Genomic DNA, 23,166 nt, shown 5'->3' with positions numbered 1-23,166 from the left:
CTCAGTTTCAACTGTGAAGAGAAGACTTCGAGCTGCAGGTTTGACAGGTCGAGTGGCAGTAAGAAAGCCATTGCTAAGATGTCAATATAAGGGGCCATGAAGCACCGCCAGTGGACGACTGAAAACTGGAAGAAGGTCTAATGGACTGATGAATCAAAGTTTAAAATCTTCGGTTCGTCACGCAGGGTTTTTGTACGCCGTCGAGTGGGCGAAAGGATGGTTCCTCAGTGTGTGACACCAACTGTCAATCATGGAGGAGGAAGCGTGATTATGTGGAGCTCTTTTGCTGGATCCAGGATCGGTGACTTGCACAGAGTGACTGGCACCCTGAACCAAAAAGGCTACCTGAGCATTTTGCAATGCCATGCAATACCCTCTGGTCTCAGCCTAGTTGGTCAGGGGTTCATCCTTCAGCAAGATAACGACCCAAAACATACCTCCAGGCTATGTCAGAACTACCTTAGAAGAAAATAACAAGACGGTAGGCTTAAAATCATGGAATGGCCAGCACAGTCTCCAGACTTAAACCCCATCGAGCTAGTTTGGGATGAACTGGACAGAAGGGTGAAAGCAAAACAACCAACAAGTGCAACACATTTGTGGGAACTTCTGCAACAGTGTTGGGAAGAACTTTCCGAACAATATTTGATTTCCATTGTTGAAAGAATGCCACGAGTATGTTCGGCTCTTATACCTGCAAAACGTGGCTACTTTGATGAGTCAAAAATTTAGATTAAATTTTGTTCAACAAAACGATTCCATGATTTCTTCTTTTTCTGCAATTGTTTATTTGTTCTGTGCTTTAATTTCAGAGTACATTGAAACATTAAACTGCTTAAATTTCAGTAAAAACTGGAAAAATGGAGATGTTCTAAAACTTTTGACCAGTAGTGTTGCTTCTTTCAATCGATTTTTCTTTCATGAAAATATTCATGCCAGATTTCATTTTATGAAACAGAACCGAATGCCAAATTTTAAAAGGAAGTACATCTGTAAAGGTTGCATTGAGATGCAGAATGGAGTGTTTCACCATTGGTGAGTAGAAATGTGGAATGTATACCAAAATTTACTTTGTGCCTCGTTTTTACTCACCTGTACTGGCATTATGGATGACAATAAAAATGCCTCCACCAATGCCCATGCTTTGCGGGTTGAATAGACTCAGACACAACAAGGCAGCAATAGCAGAGTCCACCACACTGCCTCCCTCCTGGAGAATGTCCCTGAAAACACAAAGTTCAGATCCACATCACCTCAATATCACTGTTCAGGCTCGTCACTGGTATTCTCAAAATGACCTTTAAAAAGTTGGTCAAGGCTTAATGTTGAAATTTTATCGAACCTTTTACAAGGGCTAATAGGTTGGCTTCGAGATATGCACACTTTCCTCCGATCTGTCTATCCTGGGTTTGAATCTCAGCCCAGCTATTAACTGTCATCCTGGTGTTCCACAAGCAGGTTGATTCATCAATGTGTGTCCCTTCCCTTGGATGGATGTTAAACTGGCATCCCATCTGTTGGCATTATTTGGTGGTTGTTATGAAGATCCCATGGTGTACTTTTACAAAGAGTAGGTGAGCTATTGTCAGCACCATGGCTAAATTCCAAATTCATGCCCTAACCGACAGAGGGCACTGCATCAACGACACAGCTACACCCTCAGCCAATGATGCTTACCCCCTCAGCCTTGTTCTGCATACAACAGATTAAAACGGCACTCGGTAGAGCAGATACCTCTGCCAGGCTGAACAGTTTACATTTTGTATCCCACTGATAGGCTGGATCTGCATCTGGACCTGAAATCTAAGGAGCTTGTTCTTGTCACTTACCCAACTCATCCATAAAGTTTTGTCATAATCTGTCCAAACTTTTTGAAATGTTACATATCGTTTTGGCCCCATCGTTTAAAGGTGAAAAATCACATAAAAATTATCAGATACAGATATGGATCCTCACCAAAATCGAATCACTTCTTCCTTGTTACACACCCAACCTGTCCACCAAGTTTTGTCCGAATCCGTCCATAACTTTTTTGAGATATGCTGCTGACAGACAAACATAGTGGTGAAAACATAATCACCGTCCACCTTTGATGACGTTGGTAAAAAAACAAGATACCATTTTCGTAAGTGTTATTCAAGTCGGAAAGAAGAGTTCATCTCTTTCATAAGATTAGACGTATGGTAGGTAGACAAGAAAACTTTGGTGAGTCTCAATGCCTGCAAATCGAGATCTGATCCTCAACAGAAAGTGGCCCTTCCTCTTCAGGCTTTTGCTCTGACTCTCACCCATCCTGCAGAAGTGGTCATGCACCAGATTTTTTAAACCCACAAGTCAATCGATCCTCTACTTGGCAGGTATAGTAGACTAGCCAACCGGTCGAAAAGGTGCGAGAAAAAGTGATGACGGCATTACGTGTTAATAGTTGGTACCCATGCTTAATCCAACCCACATGGGGTGGGAATAGGGTGTGACCGGATGTTATTCCCACTTTTGACCCGTGAGGTCATTTTTGGGGGTCATTAAGATCATACATGGGCCAAATAAGTATATTTCACCTAAATTTTGCTTCATCTTCAAAATGGGAAATCATAAACAGTTAGAACTTTCCCAGTTGATAGTTCATCATACTGGGCCCATATTGAGCCTATTTGCATAATCCTGGGAACAATGCACGATGGGGGAAATTCTAAAGGGAGGTTCCGAGGGGCCAGGACAAGTAGCATTTCCTCGGGTTTTTTTTCTGGATGAATCAATATTTTCCGACAATATAATACTGCATCATCACAGTAGATGTTTAAGATAGGCCTCGACTCAAACATGATGAACAGGATCAGTTTTCTACTTTCAGGAGGTAACAAGTTGGGCGAAAAGGTGTAAGATAAGGGAATAAGATACGTAAACACAAATGTGCATTTTCCGATATCTTTCTGAACCTTACCTTCTTTACAATCGATGAGCCTTTTCGTCCACTATCACAGAGTTATCGTAGCGGGCTTACCGACTATGTTCTTTTTCACCATCGTTCCAGTAAAATAGTCATTCATACCTCGACTGTAGTGCCATCTATACAGCATTGAAATGCATCGTGCTATCTGGACCCGGTGTAGAGCCATATACAGTATTTACAGTGTCATATGGTAATTCACATGTGTTTTGTTTGAGTTTGGTGAACTGGGTAATTTACATGTACTCCTCTTCCTTTATTTACAGAGTGAACATCGTTCATCTCATTGTTTAACGCCAATCCTATTATTTGACTGAAGACATGGAGCCTGGAACCGTCATCAAGCGCAAAAGTCAACATTGAAATATGGACTCCACATGCTGCTTCTTCTGCCAGAAACGAGCACCCACTGAAGACTTCCGCGTGGCTTGGGCTCAAGGGAAGATCAGGACTAAGGTCGTTCCAAGAGAGAGAATAAGATTTTGCGATACAAAGTATGCTGATGTTCTGGAGAGACTCGAAATGCTTCTGGAGCCGGAGTTTGATGCATCGAGTTAAAGTGACATGAGGCATGCGACAATTCTTTCAGTTCAGAAAGCAAACTGGCCAGATTGTGGAAACAACGTTTGCCTCTTATGAGTGTTGAGCATAACAGTGACCCACAGGTGTCTACCTCAAATGATCCTTCTCCCACCAAATGGCATAGTTGCTGACTTGCAATTGACTGGAGACTCTGCATGTTATGCCAACAAAAGGATAAAAGAAAGTTCCATGGAGTGGTGACCGGAAAAGTCAACTGGGATCATAGATTTTTTTTTCCCAAACTGATCCAGTGATAAACCTGAGATGAGCTGGCGTTTATAACCTTATAGCAGCTGAAGCTTATTGTCATCTCCAATGCTGTGTGCAATTTGTGCGGCAAAGTAAGCAAAGGGAATCAACATCAGTAGCTCATGGTGTTGCAAGGGATGCATGTCTGAACATGCTGTGTGAGGAACTGATCACAGGATTGTCCCGTGGTCATGTTTATGACATAAGTAAAGTCTGGAACAAATGTTTTGGACTGTTTAGAAGTATCGGTACTAGTTGTCTTCAGAGATACCAGTCTAAAAGGGCTATATTTCATGAAGAAGTACAGCACGTATTTTGGTCAAAAGCCAAATACGTTCGGCCTTTATCAAAATCATGTGTCCTGGTGTATTCTGGGGATGACTCAAACTTCATCATCGTGAAAGCCCTTTCAAAATCTCCACAGTTCACAGCATCTTCCTCTGAGTCAGAAGATGAGTATGGTGGTGCGATGGACCTTGACCAATCTTAACATTTTCCAGGCGATGGTGCATGTTCCTCTTGGGATTAGGCAGGATATGATGGATGCCCCAGGACATTCTACTACTTGGAAGAGGATTGATCGAGAACATGTTGAGCAGGTGATCCCAGACAATCTTTTTCTGTTCCTCTGCTTGTTTGGGGGCATAGATATGGTGCACGAAGGTATATGGAAGAAGATATTGATGTCAAACGAAAGGGGTGTAGCATTGCACAAGATATTGTATATGGAGTATGAAACAGTCGCAAGCTGACCTCAAAAGCATATCGGACTCGGTCTTGCTGTTCACCAGGCCACGCGATCAGAAGCCCTGGTCGATCTTCTACATGCTGCCATCCATACCACTGGAATAGACACTGTTTGGCGAATAGACACCAACATAACTGATAACATCCTCGATAGATACGCACAGAACGTATATGTGTACGTCCCAGACAATGTCATTCAAGGCCGGATGATCCATTGTTCATGTGATAACATCGAGGTCCTTGAGAAAACACTGGATGGAAAGAATACCTTTCATTGTACACAGATGGTTGTATGGCAAAGAGGGCCTCCCCCAAAGCTTATGTGTGAATAGGACTGTCAAATGTGTAAAGCATGAGTCACATTTGCTCTATGGCGAGGATACGGCAGCCGTACCCCCCTGAATTGACAGAAACGTGCGGCGGCTGCAGAGTTTCTGAGGTGGCCTCAGGGTGGCCCTATGCCATATGGCTATCTTTTACAGGCCATAGGGGTCTCCGTGGAATTAAAGTGCGGAGTTATAACTTTTTTTCATTTCTAGGTTAGCCGTAGCAATTTGACAAGCCGTAGCCATGACGTAGATGTGTTCCACGTCGACCGTACGGTGGGCTTGCTTGCGTTATTCGTGCGTTTTCCGTAGGCTCTTATCAATGAAAAATGAATTTTGCCAACCCCCAAAAAATTACAGGGGCTGTACTATTTCCACATTCGCCTTAGGGCCCCCCAGCGGTCGCCTTGTGGGCACCTTGAGGCTACCTTGTGTCTGCCTTGAAATTCTATGGCCGCCGCAGGGACGCCCTAAGGTCACCGTGCGACATCAAATCAAAGACCGTATGGCACCCCCACGTTTCCGGTCTCCACAATTTATAAATACCCCGTGCGGCTCCCCGAAAAATAAAAACATATGTGACTGCTACATTGTGTGACCGTGGAAATACTGCGGCTGCCCTATAATTGCTAGTGGCCCTCGATTTTTTAGACCCTACAGCCGCCGAGCCAAATGTGACTGAAGCATAACTCGACTAATTGAGGGGTGACCCACAGTGCCATGCATGCAGAGAAATGACCAGATTTTGCAAAGTATAAATTGCAGCACTGGATTCTGAGAAAAATGCAATTTTTGTTGCACTTTGCTATTAATTCATCTGTAAATTGAAAATTAAACAGTCGATACATCACGTTGTGTTAAATGAGGTGAGGAGATGAAGATTTTATCTGAAAGATGAACCTAAAGACCTAAAGATAAAGATTTCACATCCCCATAGAGCTCGATTTTTCTCATGTCATGAACAAACTTTGGTACATCATGGATGATGATGGTTGTGGTGAAGTTTCATCGGAATTGTGTTTGTAGTTTCGGAGGAGAAAGTAAATACCTATTTTGGGGGGCAACCCCTCTGTAGACCCCTTTAGACCTCAATTTGTTTTCAATGGTGTGAACAATCTTTGGTACATCACACATGACGAAGGTTGTGGTCAAGTTTCATTGAAAGTGTGTGTGTAGTTTCAGAGAAAAAAGCAAATACATGTTTTGGGGGGCAACCGCCCCTTACACCCCCTTACACTTCGATTATTCGAAGGTCATGCACAAACTTTGGTACACCACGGGTGATGAAGGTTGTGGTGAAGTTTCATCAGAATTGCATGTGTAGTTTCAGGGAAGAAAGCAAATTCCTATTTTGGGGGGCAACCCCTATAGACCTTCTTCGAGCCCGATGTTTTTTAACGCCATGAACAAACTTTGGTACATACAGTACACGGTGATGAACGTTGTGGTAAAGTTTCATCGAAACCTATGTGTGGTTTCAGAGAAGAAGTTGAAAGTATTTGTGGATGAACGGACGGACGGGCAATGCGCCATCCCACAAGCTCCCCGGAACTACGTTCCAGGTGAGCTACAAATGTTCCCCAAGCAATCGTGAAAGTGACCCTATCGCCATGGCGTGAAACGTCATCATTGCAAGAGAGAAATTGACTCGAACTACCAAGAAACGCATGCCGAAAATTAGCACAATGTCTTGAAGTGAAGGTTCTGGCAACGTAGCCATGACAGACAAACCTGTAACCACCCTCCTCAAGAAAAATTGGTTCGTACACCCTTGCACACGATGAGTCACCCCGCATGCCAAGCATCAGTGATATAGTACCATAATATCTGGGTCTAGATTCAAACCGACGCAAGGCAGCTCAAAGGGCAAATGCACCTCTACCTCCAGTCTGTCCTCTCAACCGAGTTTATTTAAAATCTATCTTTAGAAAAAAAAAATAATTACATGTTGCCATAACTAGCGGTGTAGATTTACATTGTTTCCATTCACATGGACAAAGCATGTTCTTTGGGATAAATGTCAAATACTGTCCTGGATTGTCTGGATTCTCGAGAATAGAGTGGAACAAATACGCCACCTCCTGTTGATATCAGGGATGTGTTCCATTAGCAACTGCTGCTTGCCAAGCGTCTTGCTCGATTTAAAGCATTCAAGCAAGCACTCCAACGGAACGTGGTGCTCGGCACCGCTTAACAACATGGTGGTCTCCATGGAAACAATGCCAACGTGATTGTCCAGCAAATGCTTGTCTAGGCCTCGTTTCCACTTTTTACTCGATCCTCTTATGAGAACTTCCCTAAACGAATTCATTGTGTTAGCAGCGGCTGCAGAGTACAGGAAGAAGGAAAGATAAATAAATAAATGAGGAGTGAGCAGGAAGTGCCCCCTACCACTGTGCATTTGGGGGAGGGAGGGAGGGGGTTTTGCATGTTTGCAGATTTTGAAGAACTGGGATGAAAAGTAGAAGTAAAAATTAAAGCATGAAATATCCATTTCAATAAAACAGGGGTATGAGCATGTACACATTACAGGGCATGGTTATGATCATTTCATTGATTGTATCATCGTTTTGATTCCTAGTGTGGCAGCTGTTTTTGCTAACAGAACGAAGCACCCCTCTTAATCGCTTGCTCCACTTGCCGAGCGTCTTGCAAAGCCGGAAAGACTGGCTTGGAAAGCGATGGCAAGCCGCTTGTTAACGGAACACACCCCAAGTCATGAACAGGTAAAATGCACAGACCGGTATTTGTGGGTTTGTTACTTGCAAAATCGAAGATTTTTCAAGTATATTAGTCGGTCGATTTTGTTATTCGGTCTGTCTGTCGCCTACAGGTCACAATTTTAAACCGACCTTCACGAAACTTCGCCACATGGTAGAGTTTGTCATAAGGAAGAAGCCTATTGTTTTTGAGGTCAAAAGGTTAACATAGGCCCAAGGTCAACAATTAAGGTGGTATTACTAAAATCCTCAATTTCCATCCGATTGACTTGAAATTTGAAGAGGATTTGCATATCGGGTCACTGAATTCAACCACCAATTATTTTTGAGGTCAGCATCGGCCAAAAGGTCAACATAGGCCGAATTTCTAAAATTATCAATTTTCATCCGATTCACTTGAAATTTGAAGAGTTGCATGTTTGGTCATTGAATTCCACCACCAATTATTTTTGAAGTCAAATTTGTTTTATGGATCTTGCAAGTATCGTGCTCTGCATGACATCTTCTTCTTGTTTGTTTGTCACAGTACTCCTCCTATAGTTCTGGAGCAATTTAATCCAGACTTGTATGTATTTGTCGTTAGCGTCAGCATAACTACAAGGGTTTGGGTCGTCAGCGTCTGGCCCATTGGCGTCGTCGTCTGGGTCGTCGGCATCTGCGTCTGGGTCAGCATCAGCATCACCATCGACGTTTGTGTTTGGGTCGTTGGCATCAGCATCAGCATCGACATCTGGGTCATCGTCGTCGGCGTCTGCATTGTCGTCGGCATTTGGATCATCGGCATCGACATGTGTGTCGCCGTCTGGGTTGTCGGCATTTGGGTCGGCATCAGCGTCTCGGTTGTTGTCGATGTTTGGGTCATCAGCATCAGCGTCTGGGTCGTCGTCGGCATCTGGGTCATTCATCATTGTCTAGGTCAGCTTTGTTGCATGCATTTGGGTCGTCCTCAGCATTGGCGTCTGGATCATTCACAGCATTTGGGTCATCGCCAACATCTGGGTCAGCTTTGTTACATGCATCTGGGCCGGCGTCGGCATCTAGGTTGGTGGCATCCTGGTCAGCCTCAGCGGCTTGAGTCAGCGTCCCCAGGCGAGATAGAGTGCCTGCAGAAAGTCTACTCCCAGTTTTAAATTTTTCACCTTTTGTTGCCTTACTGTCTGGAATTAAATTGCATTAAATCAGACTTTTCTCCCCCTTTGTTTATATATCTTAACCCACAACTTCCAAGTGAAAAACAAATTCTACAAATTTCAGAAAATTAATTTAAAATGCAAAACTAGAATATCGTGGTTGGATAAGGGACTCTCCTCCCCCCCCTCCCACGGGTTAATATTAGGTGGAAGCACCTTTGACAGCAATTACAGCTGTGAATCTGTTGGAATAGGTCTTCACCAACTTTCCACATGTTGATTGGGTAATATTCTCCCATTCTTCTGTACTTCTGTAAAGCTATTCATGCTCAGTCAAGTTGCGTGGGGAGCGTTGATGGACAGCAATCTTCTAGTCATGCGACAGATTTTCAATTGGATTTAGGTCGGGGCTCTGACTGAGCCACTGAAGGACATTTATCTTTTTGTTCTTTAGCCACTCCAGTTTTAGCTTTGGCTGTGTGCTTCGGGTCATTGTCATGCTGAAAGTTGAACTTCTGTCCCAATTTCAGCTTTATTGCAGAGGGCAGCAGGTTTTTCCTGTAGGATTTTTCTGTATTTTGCTCCATCCATTTTCCCTTCTGTCATGACAAGTTCCTCAGCCCCTGCTGATGAGAAGCATCTTCATAATATGATGCTGCCACCACCATGCTTCACAGTAGGGATGGTGTTCTTTGGGTGATGTGCTGTGTTGGGTTTGTGCCAAACGTAACGTTTTGCATTTAGGCCAAAAAGTTTCATCTTGGTTTCGTCAGACAACAAAACTTTTTGCCACCTGGCTTCAGAATCTCCGGCGTGGCTTTTTCACACCTCAAACGGGCCTCAAGGTGGGCTTTTTTGAGTAATGGCTTCCTTCTTGCCACCTTACGCACAGGCCAGACTTGTGGAGTGCTTTGGATATTGTTGTTACATGCACACACAGTGACCAGTCTTTGCCATAAAGGCCTGCAGCTCTTTTAAAGTTGCCACTGGCCTCTTCGTGGCCTCTCTGATCAGTATCCTCCTTGCTTGGTCATCCAGTTTGGAGGGACGGCCTCATCTTGGCAGTGTCTTGGTGGTACCATACACCTTTCACTTCTTAATGCCTGTCTTGACTGTGCTTCAAGGGATATTCAAGGCCTTTCAAATATTTTTATACCCATCTCTGATCTGTGCCTTCCCACAACTTTATCCCGGAGGTCTTCTGAAAGCTTCTTGATGTTCATGGTTGAGTGTTTGCTGTCAAATGCACTCCCCGGCAGAGGAAACCTACAGGAACAGCTGATTTTAATCTAAAATAATTAAAATCATTACAATTTAACACAGGTGGGGGCCAATTAACTTGGCGTGTGATTTTGAAGGTGATTGGTTACACCTTAGCTCATTTATAATTGCTTTTATTCGGGGGGTGGACACTCATCCAACCAATATATTGTTATGGTTTTGGGGTTAGATGGAATGATTTAATAGGGAAGTTTAGCATTGTGCAGGGTTGCTTGATCCATGGACGAGTAGAAGCATCTTGATGAAACTAAGTTGGGGAATCTGTGAGCTTAAGTGTTACGTGTCACCACACGAGGGGTGGTGTGATGTAAATTATCCTAGGGAGTAAAAATAAGTCCCCCAGTACGTAATTGCCCTCTGTGATTTTCCCTATGTTTTTTTATACTGCAAGGCAGGCAGTAAAGCTGGGAAACGCGTGCCTGAAACGACAACAAACAGGAAGCCCCACCTTCCAGGGTTTTGGGGCGAGCAGGCGATGCCCCGGAGGTGGAGGATATAGAGCGCAGAAGGAGAGTGGAGTGATCAAAGGTGCAGGAGAGGCTGGCGCATTGCACAAGGGGATTGTGGAAGGCTCCCATCTGGTTCGGCAGAACACAAACCCGAGGTCGGCGTGAGAACCACACGAGGTCGACGGGGATCAGCTCTGGCCCAAGCTGAGTACCAGTGTACTTAAAGTAGGGGGGGGGGTCTTTTCATTTTGTCACCCTTTGTATTTGTATCCGCGTGTGAGGCCTTGACCTAAGGGTTATTTATTTATTATTGGTATTATTTCCTTTCACATTATTGTCTGTAAATATTTGTGGATGTTCATTAAATGTATTGCTTTTGAAGAAACTATTCGTGTAATTGGCGTGGGTTCGCGAATTAAACCCTCTTGTGTTGTCCTGGTGCAGTGCTCCTGTGTATCCGTTCCATTCTCCGCAATCCTCCTTCTGTCCGTTCCATTCCGAGTAATCCTCAGCCTGTCCGCCGTTGCCCTCTGCCATGCCCTTCGAGCACGTGTTTAAATCTGTCGATCAACGTGTCCGTCTCCTAGTAATAAGGAACCACTCGGCCGTCCCGGAAGGTTAGTTGGTGTTAACCACCTGGCTCCGACAAATTTGGGTCGGGGGGTTAACTTGAACCCCAACCACTCCCGCGACAATATTCTAGTTTTGTATTGGTTCACGAGTGCCAGCCAGAGTGACCACTATAGTCGTAATGTCTGTGTGTCTGTCTGTCCAGAGCATAACTTGGTCGACTTTGATCCGATCTTGATGAAACCTGGTTATGTGTTCGATATCAATGTCTAGTTGTGTTTTCCTGGATGAGGGCGTGCTACGCCCATTGTGGGCAGAGCCACACCCCAAAAAATAGCCATTTTTAGGGGGTAGTCGGATTAAAAATCTATCTTCCCCGAGGGAATTGACTGAATGGAATGGGTTCTTCGGTATTTGAATAGCAAAATGAATGATCTAAAACTTGTCGTTGTCCGATTTTTCATTTTCGTCCCAAGGTCAAGGTCACAAGGTCAAAAACTTAGAAAATTGCGAATTTTGACATAAAAATCATACGACCGCCCAAACTTTGAGAGCTAGGATGACAATATTTTTTATGCATAATCTTGAGGTCATTCCCCACCTAAAGTCTTGAAACCATTTTTCTCCATCTCGAACACCTTGCCCGTGGCGTCCACTTCAAGTTTGTTTTTACGCTGATTTCATCAAAGTATGGATAATCCGAGGAGTGCGAAATGCCATATAGCCTATATGACGTTATATTGTTACTGGAATGTTCTAGAGGAAGTTTTGCACCAAAGGTCATAATCCTTGACCTTTGACCTTTAAAGGCCACAAAGGTCAAATTTTCAAAGTTGTCGGAATCAAACCGGGTTTTAGGCTTTCTTCGTCAAACTAACTCCAATAAGCTATAGCACGTATCCTGTTTCCTTATTTTAATGTCCACAACATTGTTTTGTGACCTTTAAAGGTTATGCAAAGGTCAAATTTTGAAAGTTGTTGAACGAAACCGATTTTCGACATTTTGCAAGCCAGCGACCAAAGCAGTCGCATCAACACAAATGATGAACAAGAACAATCACCATCAACACAAATGATGAACAAATGAGGTGTTGATTGAAGGCCACTATAATTAATTATAACTTGGTCAAAAATTATCACATTGTCTCATCCTTGACTTCTGAAACAATCTACTAGTCAAATACCGCTCGTGAACCATCGTCGTCTTCAGACTTGTTTTAAATTAATTTTCTGAAATTTGTCGAATTTTCTTTTCACTTGGAAATTGAGAGTTACGATGTGTAAATAAAGGTGGAAAAAGTCTGATTTAATATAATCTAATTCCAGGATACAAGGAAGAAAAGGTTAAAATTTTGAAAGAGGGTGTGGACTTTCTTTCGGTGCTGTCGCTCAAATGTGAGTGCACATACCTCTGAGCTATCCTGCTAGCCTAAAAGGTGTTTTTTTTTTGTTTTTTTTTTTTGTATACCTTGGTCGAGGCTCGTATGAGAGCTAACACACAACTCACAGCAAGGAGGCATGAGACAAGAGGGGTGGGAGTGGAAGGGACAAAACAGTGGGGAACAGACACATTAGGTGAACTGTGGAAGGGAGAGGGATGGGGATGGGACGGGGAACATGGCGAAGAGAAGATGGACATTTCAGGGACTTTCAGGAAGGAAAGCAGGAGAAATGAAGGAAGTGGGCTTGGGTGGATTATCGGGGGTAGAAAAGATCGAGGATTTGGATGCGGGAAGATAAGAGGTGGTGGTGAACAGCTGTTTTGAAAGCCTGGAGGGAAGAATGGGAAAGAATAGAGTGAGGAAGTTTATTCCAAAGGCGGGAAAAAAGAGGAATGAAAGAGTGAAGATGAGCAGTGATTCGTGATTTTGGTTGTTTTACCAGAAGGGGGTTGTTGGCGGACCTTGAGCGCCCTGTGGAAATGTGGTGGGGACAAATCGCAGAGAGAGCAGGGGGGGCAAGGCTGGAGAGGAGTCGGTAGAAGACAGAAAGACCACCGACCAACCTGCGGTGATTGAGTGAGAGGCCCAAAGACTCAGCTTCATTGCGGGAGATGCCGATGATCTTAAATGCCCTGGTTTCGACAGCGTGAAGCCGAGAAAGGTGGGAGGCAGGAGCACCAGCCCAGAGGGGAGAGCAGTACTCCATCAGGCTACGGACAAAAGCTTTGTAAGTGGTCAGGAGCTCAAGAGGGCCGAGGAACGACTTTGCACGACGGAGGATTCCCAGTCGGCGACTGCCTTTTGAGGCGAGGTTGGAAATGTGACTTTCCCAGGAAAGGTCATGGCAGATAGTGAGACCCAGAAGCTTGAAAGAAAAGACTTCTTCCAGAGGATTGTTGAGAAAGTGGATGGGGAGGGGGGGTTCTAAACGGTCCTTTCAAAGAGACATAGTGAGAGTGTGAGATTTGTCTGGATTGAAAGACATGTTCCACGTGTTGGACCAGTTTGTGATTTTATCCAGATCTGCAGTGAGCGAAGAAGCTGCTGCTTGCCGGTCTGAGGGATGACAGATGGTACGGCAGAGGGTGGAGTCGTCGGCAAAGAGAAATAGAGGATTTTCCAGAGAGTCCGAGAGATCATTGATGAAAACCAGAAAAAGAACAGAGCCCAGAACGCTACCTTGAGGAACTCCAGCCTGCACAGGAAGAGGGGATGAAAGAACTCCATTTAGGGCCACACGTTGACTGCGACAGGAGAGGAAGTCTGCGAGCCATGAGTGGAGATGGCCTTGAATACCATGGGAAGAGAGTTTGATGAGTAGTGCAGGGTGCCAGACTGTGTCAAAAGCACGTGATATGTCCAGGGATACGGCTCGGATTTCCTGTCTGGCATTGAGGACCTCCATCCATTGATGGGAGAGCAGAAGCAGCATATCCAGGGTAGAGTGACCTTGTCTGAAACCAAATTGATGATTGGAAATCAAGCCATTGGAGAAGAGGAAGGATTTCATGTCTGAAGCGATGATGGATTCCATAACCTTGCTGATGATTGGGAGAAGGCTGATTGGTCTGTAGTTACAGGGATCTGTTTTTGCACCTTTTTTATGTAGGGCAGTGATGTTAGCAGATTTCCAAGCAGATGGCAGATGACCTTGGGCAAATGAGAGGGTGAATAGAACAGAGAGAGGCTGAGCAAGAGCAGAAGAGCAGGCTTTGAGGACACGTGGGCTGATGCCGTCTGGACCGGTTGCAGAATCTGACTCGAGGTTTGAAAGCAAGCTCTCCACCTTGTCAGGAGAAAAGGATACAGAGTCCAGGGACAGTTGGGTGCGACTGGGTAAAGTGGGTAGAGATAGTGATGGGTTTAGGACACAAGATTTAGCTGCAAACACCGAGTTTAGACATTCAGCTTTATCACGTGTGGAATCAGCAGTGCGGCCATTTGAGGTAAGGGAGGGGATGGAGGGGGAACATACACCAGAAACAGATTTGATTAAACGCCACCAGGATTTTGAGGAGGGAGAGAGGTTTGAGAGTTCAGACTTGAGATGAGAAAGATGTTGTTTTCTGGCTCTCCTAAGGGTAGATACACACTTGTTCCGAGCTTTGTGGAAAGAACTGAGATTGCCCTCAGTTGGGTTTGCTTTCCATGAGGCAAAGGCAAGTTGTTTCAGGACAACTGCCTCGCCACAAGCTTCAGTAAACCAAGGGCGGGAGGAAGGGTAAGACAACTGAACACGAGAGGGGATAAATCTGTGCATGAGGGAGAGCAAGTTTCTTTGAAAGAATTCCCAGGATGAGTTGATGTTTGAGAAAGTAGTGATAGGAGACCAGTCTGTCAGTTTGATGGCTGCTCGGAGACCCTGCCAGTCGGCTTGAGTGAAATGCCAGACTCGACGGCGGTGAGGTGGTTCTCTGATAACAGCCAGAGAGATGTCCACTTTGACAAGGACGTGGTCAGAAGAACCAATTGGAGCGAAGGAAGAGCAGCAGATATTGTCAGGGAAATTTGTCAAAATCAGATCCAGAAGAGATGGAGTACCATTGGTTGAGATCCGGGTCGGGAAGTTGACCGATTGAGTCAGTCCCAATGAGTCGCAGAAAGCTTTTGCTGAGGTGCCATGGCAGGTGAGAGAGGTACCCACACCGAGCCAACTGGCGTGATGACAATTGAAGTCACCACATAAGAGGAAGAGAGAGTTTGGATGAGAAGATAGAAGATGGTCCATGTTTTCGGATAGTGAGGTGTAGATGGAGTCATCACTGTTCGGTGGACGGTACAGTACACATATAAACATGAGGTGGGAGTGGAGGGGAAGCTGAAGCCAGAGGTATTCCTGGGGGTGTGGGGGAGTGAGAGCAGTGCATGGAGAGTGAGGAATAGAGTCTTTGATGAAGAGAGCAACACCTCCACCAGGACGAGGCTCAGGTCTGTCATACCGTAAGAGGGAGTAACCAGGGAGAGATACTTGGGAGTCAGACACGTCTTGGGAGAGGAAAGTTTCTGTTAGGCAGATAATGTCTGGTTTGTCAGTGGCAACCTGTATGGAAAGATCTGAAAGGTTTGAGCGAAGGCCCCGGATATTTGAGGTCCACACTTTTAATGAAGAGGAAGGGGAGGAGGCTTTGGGTGCAGGAGGTGGGGGGGGAGGGGAGGGTAGGACAAGGGACGAGGGGGGCAGGTAAGGAGGGTTGCTGAAGGAGTTTGGGGTATTGCAGAACAGCAAGGGGAGGGGGCTGAATGAGGAGGAGAAAAGGCTCTGTGGTGCTGGGGGAGAGGGGGCACAAGAGACAAGGAAGAAGGCAGTTGAGGATTTGAGGTGGAGTGAAGAGATGGAGGTGAGAGGGCAGTGGAGGGAGGCAGGTTGGTGGATGAGAGGGGGGGCAACTTTGAGAAGGAAGAATGAGGGGGATGAAAGGTGGGAGAAAGGTGAGGGGGGTTTTTTGAGAGAGGTGAGAGGGAGGTTTGGAGGGAGAAGAGTGGGATGGTTGCTTTGAGAGTGAGAGTGAGGGGTGAGGGGGGTTTGTTGGCACTGAAGTTGGAAAAAAAGAATGTTTGATGGAAAGCGAGCATCCATGGCAAACTGTGGTTTTTAAAAGTTTTAGGTCAGAGATGCGATTTAACACAATTCTTGATGGATGCAATGAAGGCGAATTCAGAGCATGGAGAGCAGAATATGGAGAGCATGGAGAGCGAACTGTTAAAATAGCAGAAGAGTAGTGCATTGTGAAACAGTAAAGAGTACCACATGTGTGAGAGAGGAAGATGAAGCATTATAAGATCGTTTTTGTAGTTAAAAATAATGTATGAGAGAGTTCAACAGATTAGGTCATGGAAGTGGAAAAAAAAAAAAAATCGAGGAAGAAGACGAGGAGGAGGTTAAGAGGAAGAAGAAGAAGAAGAAGAAGCAGAATCGGGAGAAGGTGAGCGTGTTGTTGTTGTTGTTGGGTATATATATATATATTTTTTTTGTTGTTAATATTAATATATGAGAGAGTTCAACAGATTAGGTCATGGAAGTGTAAAAAAAAAAAAAAAAAAGAGGAAGAAGACGAGGAGGAAGTTAAGAAGAAGAAGCAGAATCGGGAGAAGGTGTGCGTGTTGTTGTTGTTGTGGGGTATTTTTTTTATTTTATTTATTTTTATTTTTTTTTTTATTTTTATTTTTTTTTTTTTTGATAAGAAAGAGATTAGTTGGGAGAATGGGGGATGTTTGGAAAGTGGGGAGGATCAAAATTGAAGGTAATGGGGAGGATAGAAATTGAAGGTAATGGGGAGAAAAAACAAACAAACAAAAAAAAACGATCGAACACCGAGTGGAACCGGTAGGCCTCAAGCCTAGGCCTAGGCCTCAAGCACCAGATAAGAACGTCGACAAAAATACTCACAAAATAGCACGATTTTTGAAACAAAACCGAACTAGCAACACACAGTAACATGTAGGTGAGAAAATTAAACAGTTAAAACGGGACAAATAACAACCGGAAACTTAGCTTTGAGAACGTCAGCAGGGAGACCCAAAGGAGACCTCTCGCTGCTCTAAAACCGGAACCGGAAGTCTCAATGTGTACCAATCATAATTAAATGATAAGGTGAACAAATAAGACAATATGACACCATGGGAGTTTTAGGATGCAACTTACCTGCCAATTTCAGAGCACTTCCTCACATCAGTTGCAATTGCTGCATTTTTGTAACTGTAAGTTGAAGATGACACCTGACTGTGCAGGCCAAAGTAGAGTCCGCAGATGGTACATACAAGGATGACCACAATGATAATCACGTTTATTATCGTTGCTGTATTCTTCTGCATTTTCCTGCAAAACAGCCATCTTTAATATTATTTTTGATGCCATACCTCTCAAGCACCAAATGCCCCCAGACAAGTGTGTCCACTAGTTTGGAATTTTTCTTTACATGAGTAGATCATATCCATGCAGAGGAAATTAATGTAGACAAAAATGAATGAAACCATGTGAACTTATTATGTGCAATACTAACAGCTTACCCATCCTTTGGGTGGAGATTGTATGTGAAGTGGATAAAGTGTATGCTATATTGAAATAAAACCTGATGGATGGACCTGATGTGCATCCATGATAAGAGGCAGGGAATCCCAGGATGTTAGTGTGTGAAACATCTGCTCCTTATGGAGAGTACTAACCCCCACCAGCCACTTGCACAATGGCATGTGTATTCATATTGTGGTGTTCTGCCTGAAGGCAGGTTCAGTACTGCTGAAGCAGTTTCTTGCTCAGAGTAAACTTGGAGCACTTGTAGAAAAATCATGGCATACTGACATCATACATCATCGACTAGCTCGAGGAGTGTCGCAACACAGAAGCCTGCATCCAAGGTGCTGTATTCTTCATGCCCTATCTTGAAGATGAAGCTCTGCATATTTTGTCAGAAAGTGTATTATTTATTTATTTGTTTATTTGTATGTAGCTTGTGGCTTCTGGGGGTGCAGCTGTGCTACTGATGCAATGCCCCCTGTTACCAGTAAGCTGGTACTCATTTCACCCACCTCAGAAGGATGACAGGCTGAGTCAACCTACCTGGTGTTAATTCACTGACACAACAGGGGCTTGAACTCAAGACCCTAACATTTTAAGCCAGCCACCATAACCATTAATCCAACACCAGGCTAGAAAGTGTATGATTAGAAACGACAAAAAGCTGTGCAAAATATTAACATATGATGGTGTGCAAACAGTAAAGAATGTTCTCAAAGTGCGTGGTGGCATTGCGCTGCTATCTAAAATAGCTGAGGCTGACCTTATCCCTACAACAAGGGAGAGCTTGGTACAACACACCAAGAGAGCAGGCTATCAGAGCTTTAGTTGGAAGAAAGCCCTGGAAGCTAAACCACACATTGCTTCACCTGATGGCCATGGATGGCTCATACAAGACGGCGCCATTGCTCCGACACTGATGACTCAGCACATGACACTCTGCTAGAACTTGGCAGATGCAGATACACAAGGGGTGCACAAGGGATTACAAGTGCTGCAAGAATCGTCTGGCATGCACTCTCGAGCATGCAACTGCACAGGACGTGAAGATGATCAAAATCCGAACAAAATGGACATTGATCAAACTGACAGTGACTCGGATGAGGATTAATTGTGTTGACATTCAAGTACATTAAATGGATCCATTATCTTACTTTTTGAAACTTTTTTTTCGAGCCATAAGATTTTGTGGACTTCACATGGATTGTTTATAACTTGTATCTTGTGGCCTCATATGTCATTTCTCCCAGCCATGGCTTCAAGTGTGAAGTGCGGTGTTTCCCTCGACATCCTTACGGCCCAATTGTGACCTTCATTCGAAGCATAACCCCACTTGTAACACTCATCTTTCAGCTGTCAGCCTGGGTTTGAATCTCGACCCAACTATAAACTGTCATCCCATTTTTTCATATGCAGGATGATTCATCAATGTATGCCGTCCCTTGGATGGACGTTAAACTGGGCATCCCATCTTCCGGTATAAGTTGGTGGACTTTAAAGATTCTACGGTGTTTCTATGGACTATGGTGTTTATCTGATTCTATGGACTTTAAAGATCGTGAAGAGTAAGTGGGTTTTGAACGAATTCCAAATTACTGCTCTAAACTTAGTCGAAAGTGAGGCCTGGGCAGCTGGTTTGTGAAAGCCAAATACCAGGATCTCAAAAATTAGGTCAAGAGGACTTGGAAATTGAAGAAAGCTGAAATTGTATCAGTGATAGTCAGGGCTACGGGAATGATAAAGAAAATCCTTACTGAGTATTAAAAATCATTCCGGGGAATATCACAACAAACCAGCTACAAGTGGAGAACATCAGAGGTTCAGTGAAGATTCTGAAAAGGGCCCTTGGAATGAGGCGATGAGAACAAAGTTTCACATTCTGGTTCATGAATCATCATCCTTTATCAAAAAGGAGGTGGACATTGAGTTCTGGGAGAACTTCCACCAACTTCCTGAAAGCGGCAAATGGAGATAACAACCGACACGGAATGTCTTCACTGCAGAACAAAGTGATCGCAAGAAATCAAAATAATGAAACTGAAGTAACAAAACTAAACAGATGAAAAACACAACAGTCGAGAACAGCTATTCCAGACTTTGGCAGAAAAAAGATTCCCACATTTAGGTCCTCTTCCAACCACGAAGTGAAAGTATGTTTGAAGAAGATGCCAATGAAGCCAAAAACAAATGATAGGGCAAATCCAAACAAGAACAGATTGTTTTACATCGCAAATGTAAAGTCCAATGTGTACCAGTTTCTTTTGTTTTCTACCCTTCTATCAGTTTGTAAATTTATATCATCATCATTCATTTTGTTCAAATCAGTACTTTTCGTTTTTTTGTTTTCTTTCTTTCTTACTTTCTTTGTTTACCTTTAATTTTAGTCTGTTTTTGTCAGACACGTTCACAATTTATATGGCAAATGTGTGGCATTATTCGTTCAGTTATAGACAGCAAGATATGAATCTACCACAGTCAGAAGTTACATTACCGTAAAATAGGAATTTCATCATCGTACTCCTGCAATAGAAACAATGGTCCAATGTGGAGGATATCCATAACTGATGGTCACATGTTTTACAAATTTTAAATGAATCGCTTATTCTGCTTGAAAGGCTACTCAATGAATCTCACAAGACCAGTCTTGGCATGAGGCTTAAATGTCCTTCACCCAACTTAGCACTAACATGTGAAGTAGTCTGGAGGCCCAGAGGTTTGTTATCACTTTATAAATTAGTCTTGTTTTCCTTTTTATTTGCACGTGTTGGGGTCCGAGTTTTCGTGATTGTTGTTGTGACCGAAACTGCAAATGCCCCTTGCAAGGCTGGTTATCCCTGCCCAGAGTATGGGGGTAACCAGCGAGTATATCCATCCATCCATTGGGACCATACTCTGTGCAGAGCGTTGGTGCTGCCTAAGCAGTCTCCTTGGCTATTGCACACAATTCTGGACGGGTCGCCACTCCGACACAGGATACCAGCAAGCTGGCACTCATTTTGCAGACCTCGGAACGACGACAGGCAGAGTCAACCCCACCTGGTATTAATTTAACAGCTGAGTGGGATGTGAACTCACCCAGCAGGCACATGACGTCAGTATGGAAGATTCACGACGTCGGGAATAGGCCGCTTGGTTGTACAACCAGATCACGACGCGGTACAGCCGCAGCGCGATTATCCAAAACTTTTTCTGCCTCATGTGGTTACAGGGTGAGCGCATTGCCACCTCGTAACGTGTGATTGTGCCTGCCTTTCACTGGAGGAGAGATCTGATCGGCTAATTGCTATTTCCGCATCACGAGCCGCCATTTGCAAAGTTTGGTTTAACTTGTGAACTTTCCACTGTTTCTGAGTGTGGCAGACAATCCGCTTTAATCTGCAGAAGACTTTACCTTTTTTAGTTAAAGTTATCTTCCGCCATGATCATTTTTGGTAAGTATAATATTATAAATCGATTTCATGTGTCTTAGCTTTTATTTTTGGACGTTTTTAAGATCACAGAATCCATGATGTGTTCCTGTTACTGGCGTGATGGAATCTATATCGTTACATTCAATGGAAACTCTCCCGGGCCCTTTGGGGCACTCGATCGTGGTTCGAGCGTTGGACTCGGGAACGGCATCTGACGATCGAATCCTCCGGCACCCGATTTCATCATTCGTTTATCATGTTTAGCTGTCGCTGATATGGCCTTGATATGGCGCTGATATGGCCCTGATATGGCCTTGATATGGCCCTGATATGGCGCTGATATGGCCCTGATATGGCCCTGATATGGCCCTGATATGGCCCTGATATGGCCTTGATATGGCCTTGATATGGCCCTGATCGTGTGTACAAATCGACGGTAAATATAATCAATTCATTTTTTCGTGGGCCTGGTGAAAAAAAAACACCGGTCTGTGGCAAAAAAGGGGAACTCTGTGAAAATTACTTTGGGCAAGTTTGGTTCAGAACCTTTTAAAATACTTTACTGGTGTGGCTAATGCTTCGGCTGTTCGGGTCCGACGAATTAGGCCAAAAAAAAAAAAATGTTGCATTGGCGTAACCCGCCCGACCCTAAAAATTCCGCCGACCCTTCATTTTTTTTTTGTTTTTTTGCTATCGAAAAATTTTGCCGACCCTATTTTATTGCTATTTTTGTTGTTTTGCTATCGTTTTCAAGTATCTTGTTGATTGTGATCGCGATCGCAAAAACCCGGAAGTGTTTCGGACAGAACCCGCCGACAAAAAGGGTGGTACTCGAGCCGGGGGAGATTTTGGGAGGGATTTATTAGGATAAAAAAAAAAAAAAAAAAAGATCCCAACCGACCTACCCTATTTTTCAGTGACCCGTTACGCCAATGCAACATTTTTTTTTTTGGCCTTACCGCATTATACCACAATGTAACAAATTTAAAGTTCCACTGCCCTTAAAAAAGCCTCAATTAATATTAGTTTTATAATATACCAGTACGTGCCCGTACGCACGTGCCCGTACGTGCAAAAAAAATTAAATAAAAATAAATAAATAAAAACTTTCAAACCACGAGCCAGAAACAACAACCACACAGGCCGTTCCTTCGCTCTCGCGTGCCCGTACGTGCGTGCCCATACATGCAACCCCCCCCTCCAAAAAAAAAAAATTTCAAACCGCGAGCCAGAAACAACCACACAGGCCGTTCCTTCGCTCTCGCATGCCCGTACGTGCAAACCCCTCCCCAAAAAACAACAACAAAGAAACTTTCAAACAGACACACAGGCCGTTCCTTCGCTCTGTAAACGACGACTGGATTGGGGCATTGTGTTTATCTATAAATGCGCATAAGAAATCGAGAAATTATTAGAATACAGTCAGTCATCACTATCCGGAAGTGGTGCGTGCCCGTACGGAATGTTCACATGCATTTCACGAATTATCGCTTGTATTGAAGTAACAACTGCTGTGATACTTCCACACACAGTTAATTAAAATCCAAATTAAAATCAAGTTTACCTCCCTGTCTTTGCTAGCCATGACATTCGCTGCCATTGACCATTGCCACTCCTACGCCACGGGAACTAAGGCACCGATCCCCATCGTAACCGGTGTTGGGGAATTATGCCTCTTTTTGACAAGTGGCCCTTGCTTCAGTCTGACTAGGTTAAAGTGTTTGTTTTTTTTCCTCTCTACTTTTCATTTATTAAAATTGTTAAGGCCTAAGACCTCGTGTTAATCTTGTATTTCTTTGCCACTTCTGGACGTTTGTTTAATTATTTGCTAGTCCAAGGTGACTGGTCTGATAAGACTGTACTTTTGCCGAAATGCTATCAAAACCCTCTCGACTCTCAAAATGTATATATATATATATATATATATATATATATATATATATATATATATATATATATATATATATATATATATATATATATACATATGAGGGAGAGGTTCTTTGTGGGGAGAGGCTACAAGGGTGAGAATAAACTGGTGGACATTGATTTATCGGTGTCTGTGATTTTATAACGGGATTTTAAAACCGAATCGGCTAAACGTTAAAGCCTCACAACTTAAATAAGATTCCACAACAACCTGAAGAATTCTACAATGATCACTACGAGGTGCCAGAGAGAAAAAAAATCCTCAACACCGGCACGGCACGTGACGTCATCGTCGGCCGGCCGCGCACCGGCCCACGCAGCAACGTGTCCTGTCATTGGTTGCTAAATAAATGGCCATAACTTGGGAACC

General features: G+C 43.9%; 1 protein-coding gene across 5 annotated transcripts in view; it reads right to left on the bottom strand.

The window, feature by feature from the left end:
- Nucleotides 1-23,166, bottom strand: part of GGT1 (gamma-glutamyltransferase 1) — a 98,672-nt gene that overhangs the window by 56,329 nt on the left and 19,177 nt on the right. For 4 of the 5 annotated variants that reach the window (XM_085860642.1, XM_085860643.1, XM_085860644.1 and 1 more), the window contains 2 exons: nucleotides 17,086-17,259; nucleotides 1,093-1,223 (listed from right to left, as the gene is read on the bottom strand). In XM_085860642.1, the coding sequence (XP_085716768.1) occupies nucleotides 1,093-1,223; nucleotides 17,086-17,259 (305 nt within the window). Of the gene's footprint in view, nucleotides 1-1,092; nucleotides 1,224-1,956; nucleotides 2,102-17,085; nucleotides 17,260-23,166 lie in introns of those variants that run through there. The other variant, XM_085860646.1, reaches the window with a different exon arrangement.

Source organism: Eptatretus burgeri, chromosome 16, assembly GCF_056783735.1.
Source record: "Eptatretus burgeri isolate ZD-2024b chromosome 16, Ebu_testis_v1, whole genome shotgun sequence".
Classification (NCBI taxonomy): domain Eukaryota; kingdom Metazoa; phylum Chordata; class Myxini; order Myxiniformes; family Myxinidae; genus Eptatretus; species Eptatretus burgeri.
Note: the sequence above shows the minus strand (reverse complement) of the source record. Positions and strands in the feature narration are given on the sequence as shown.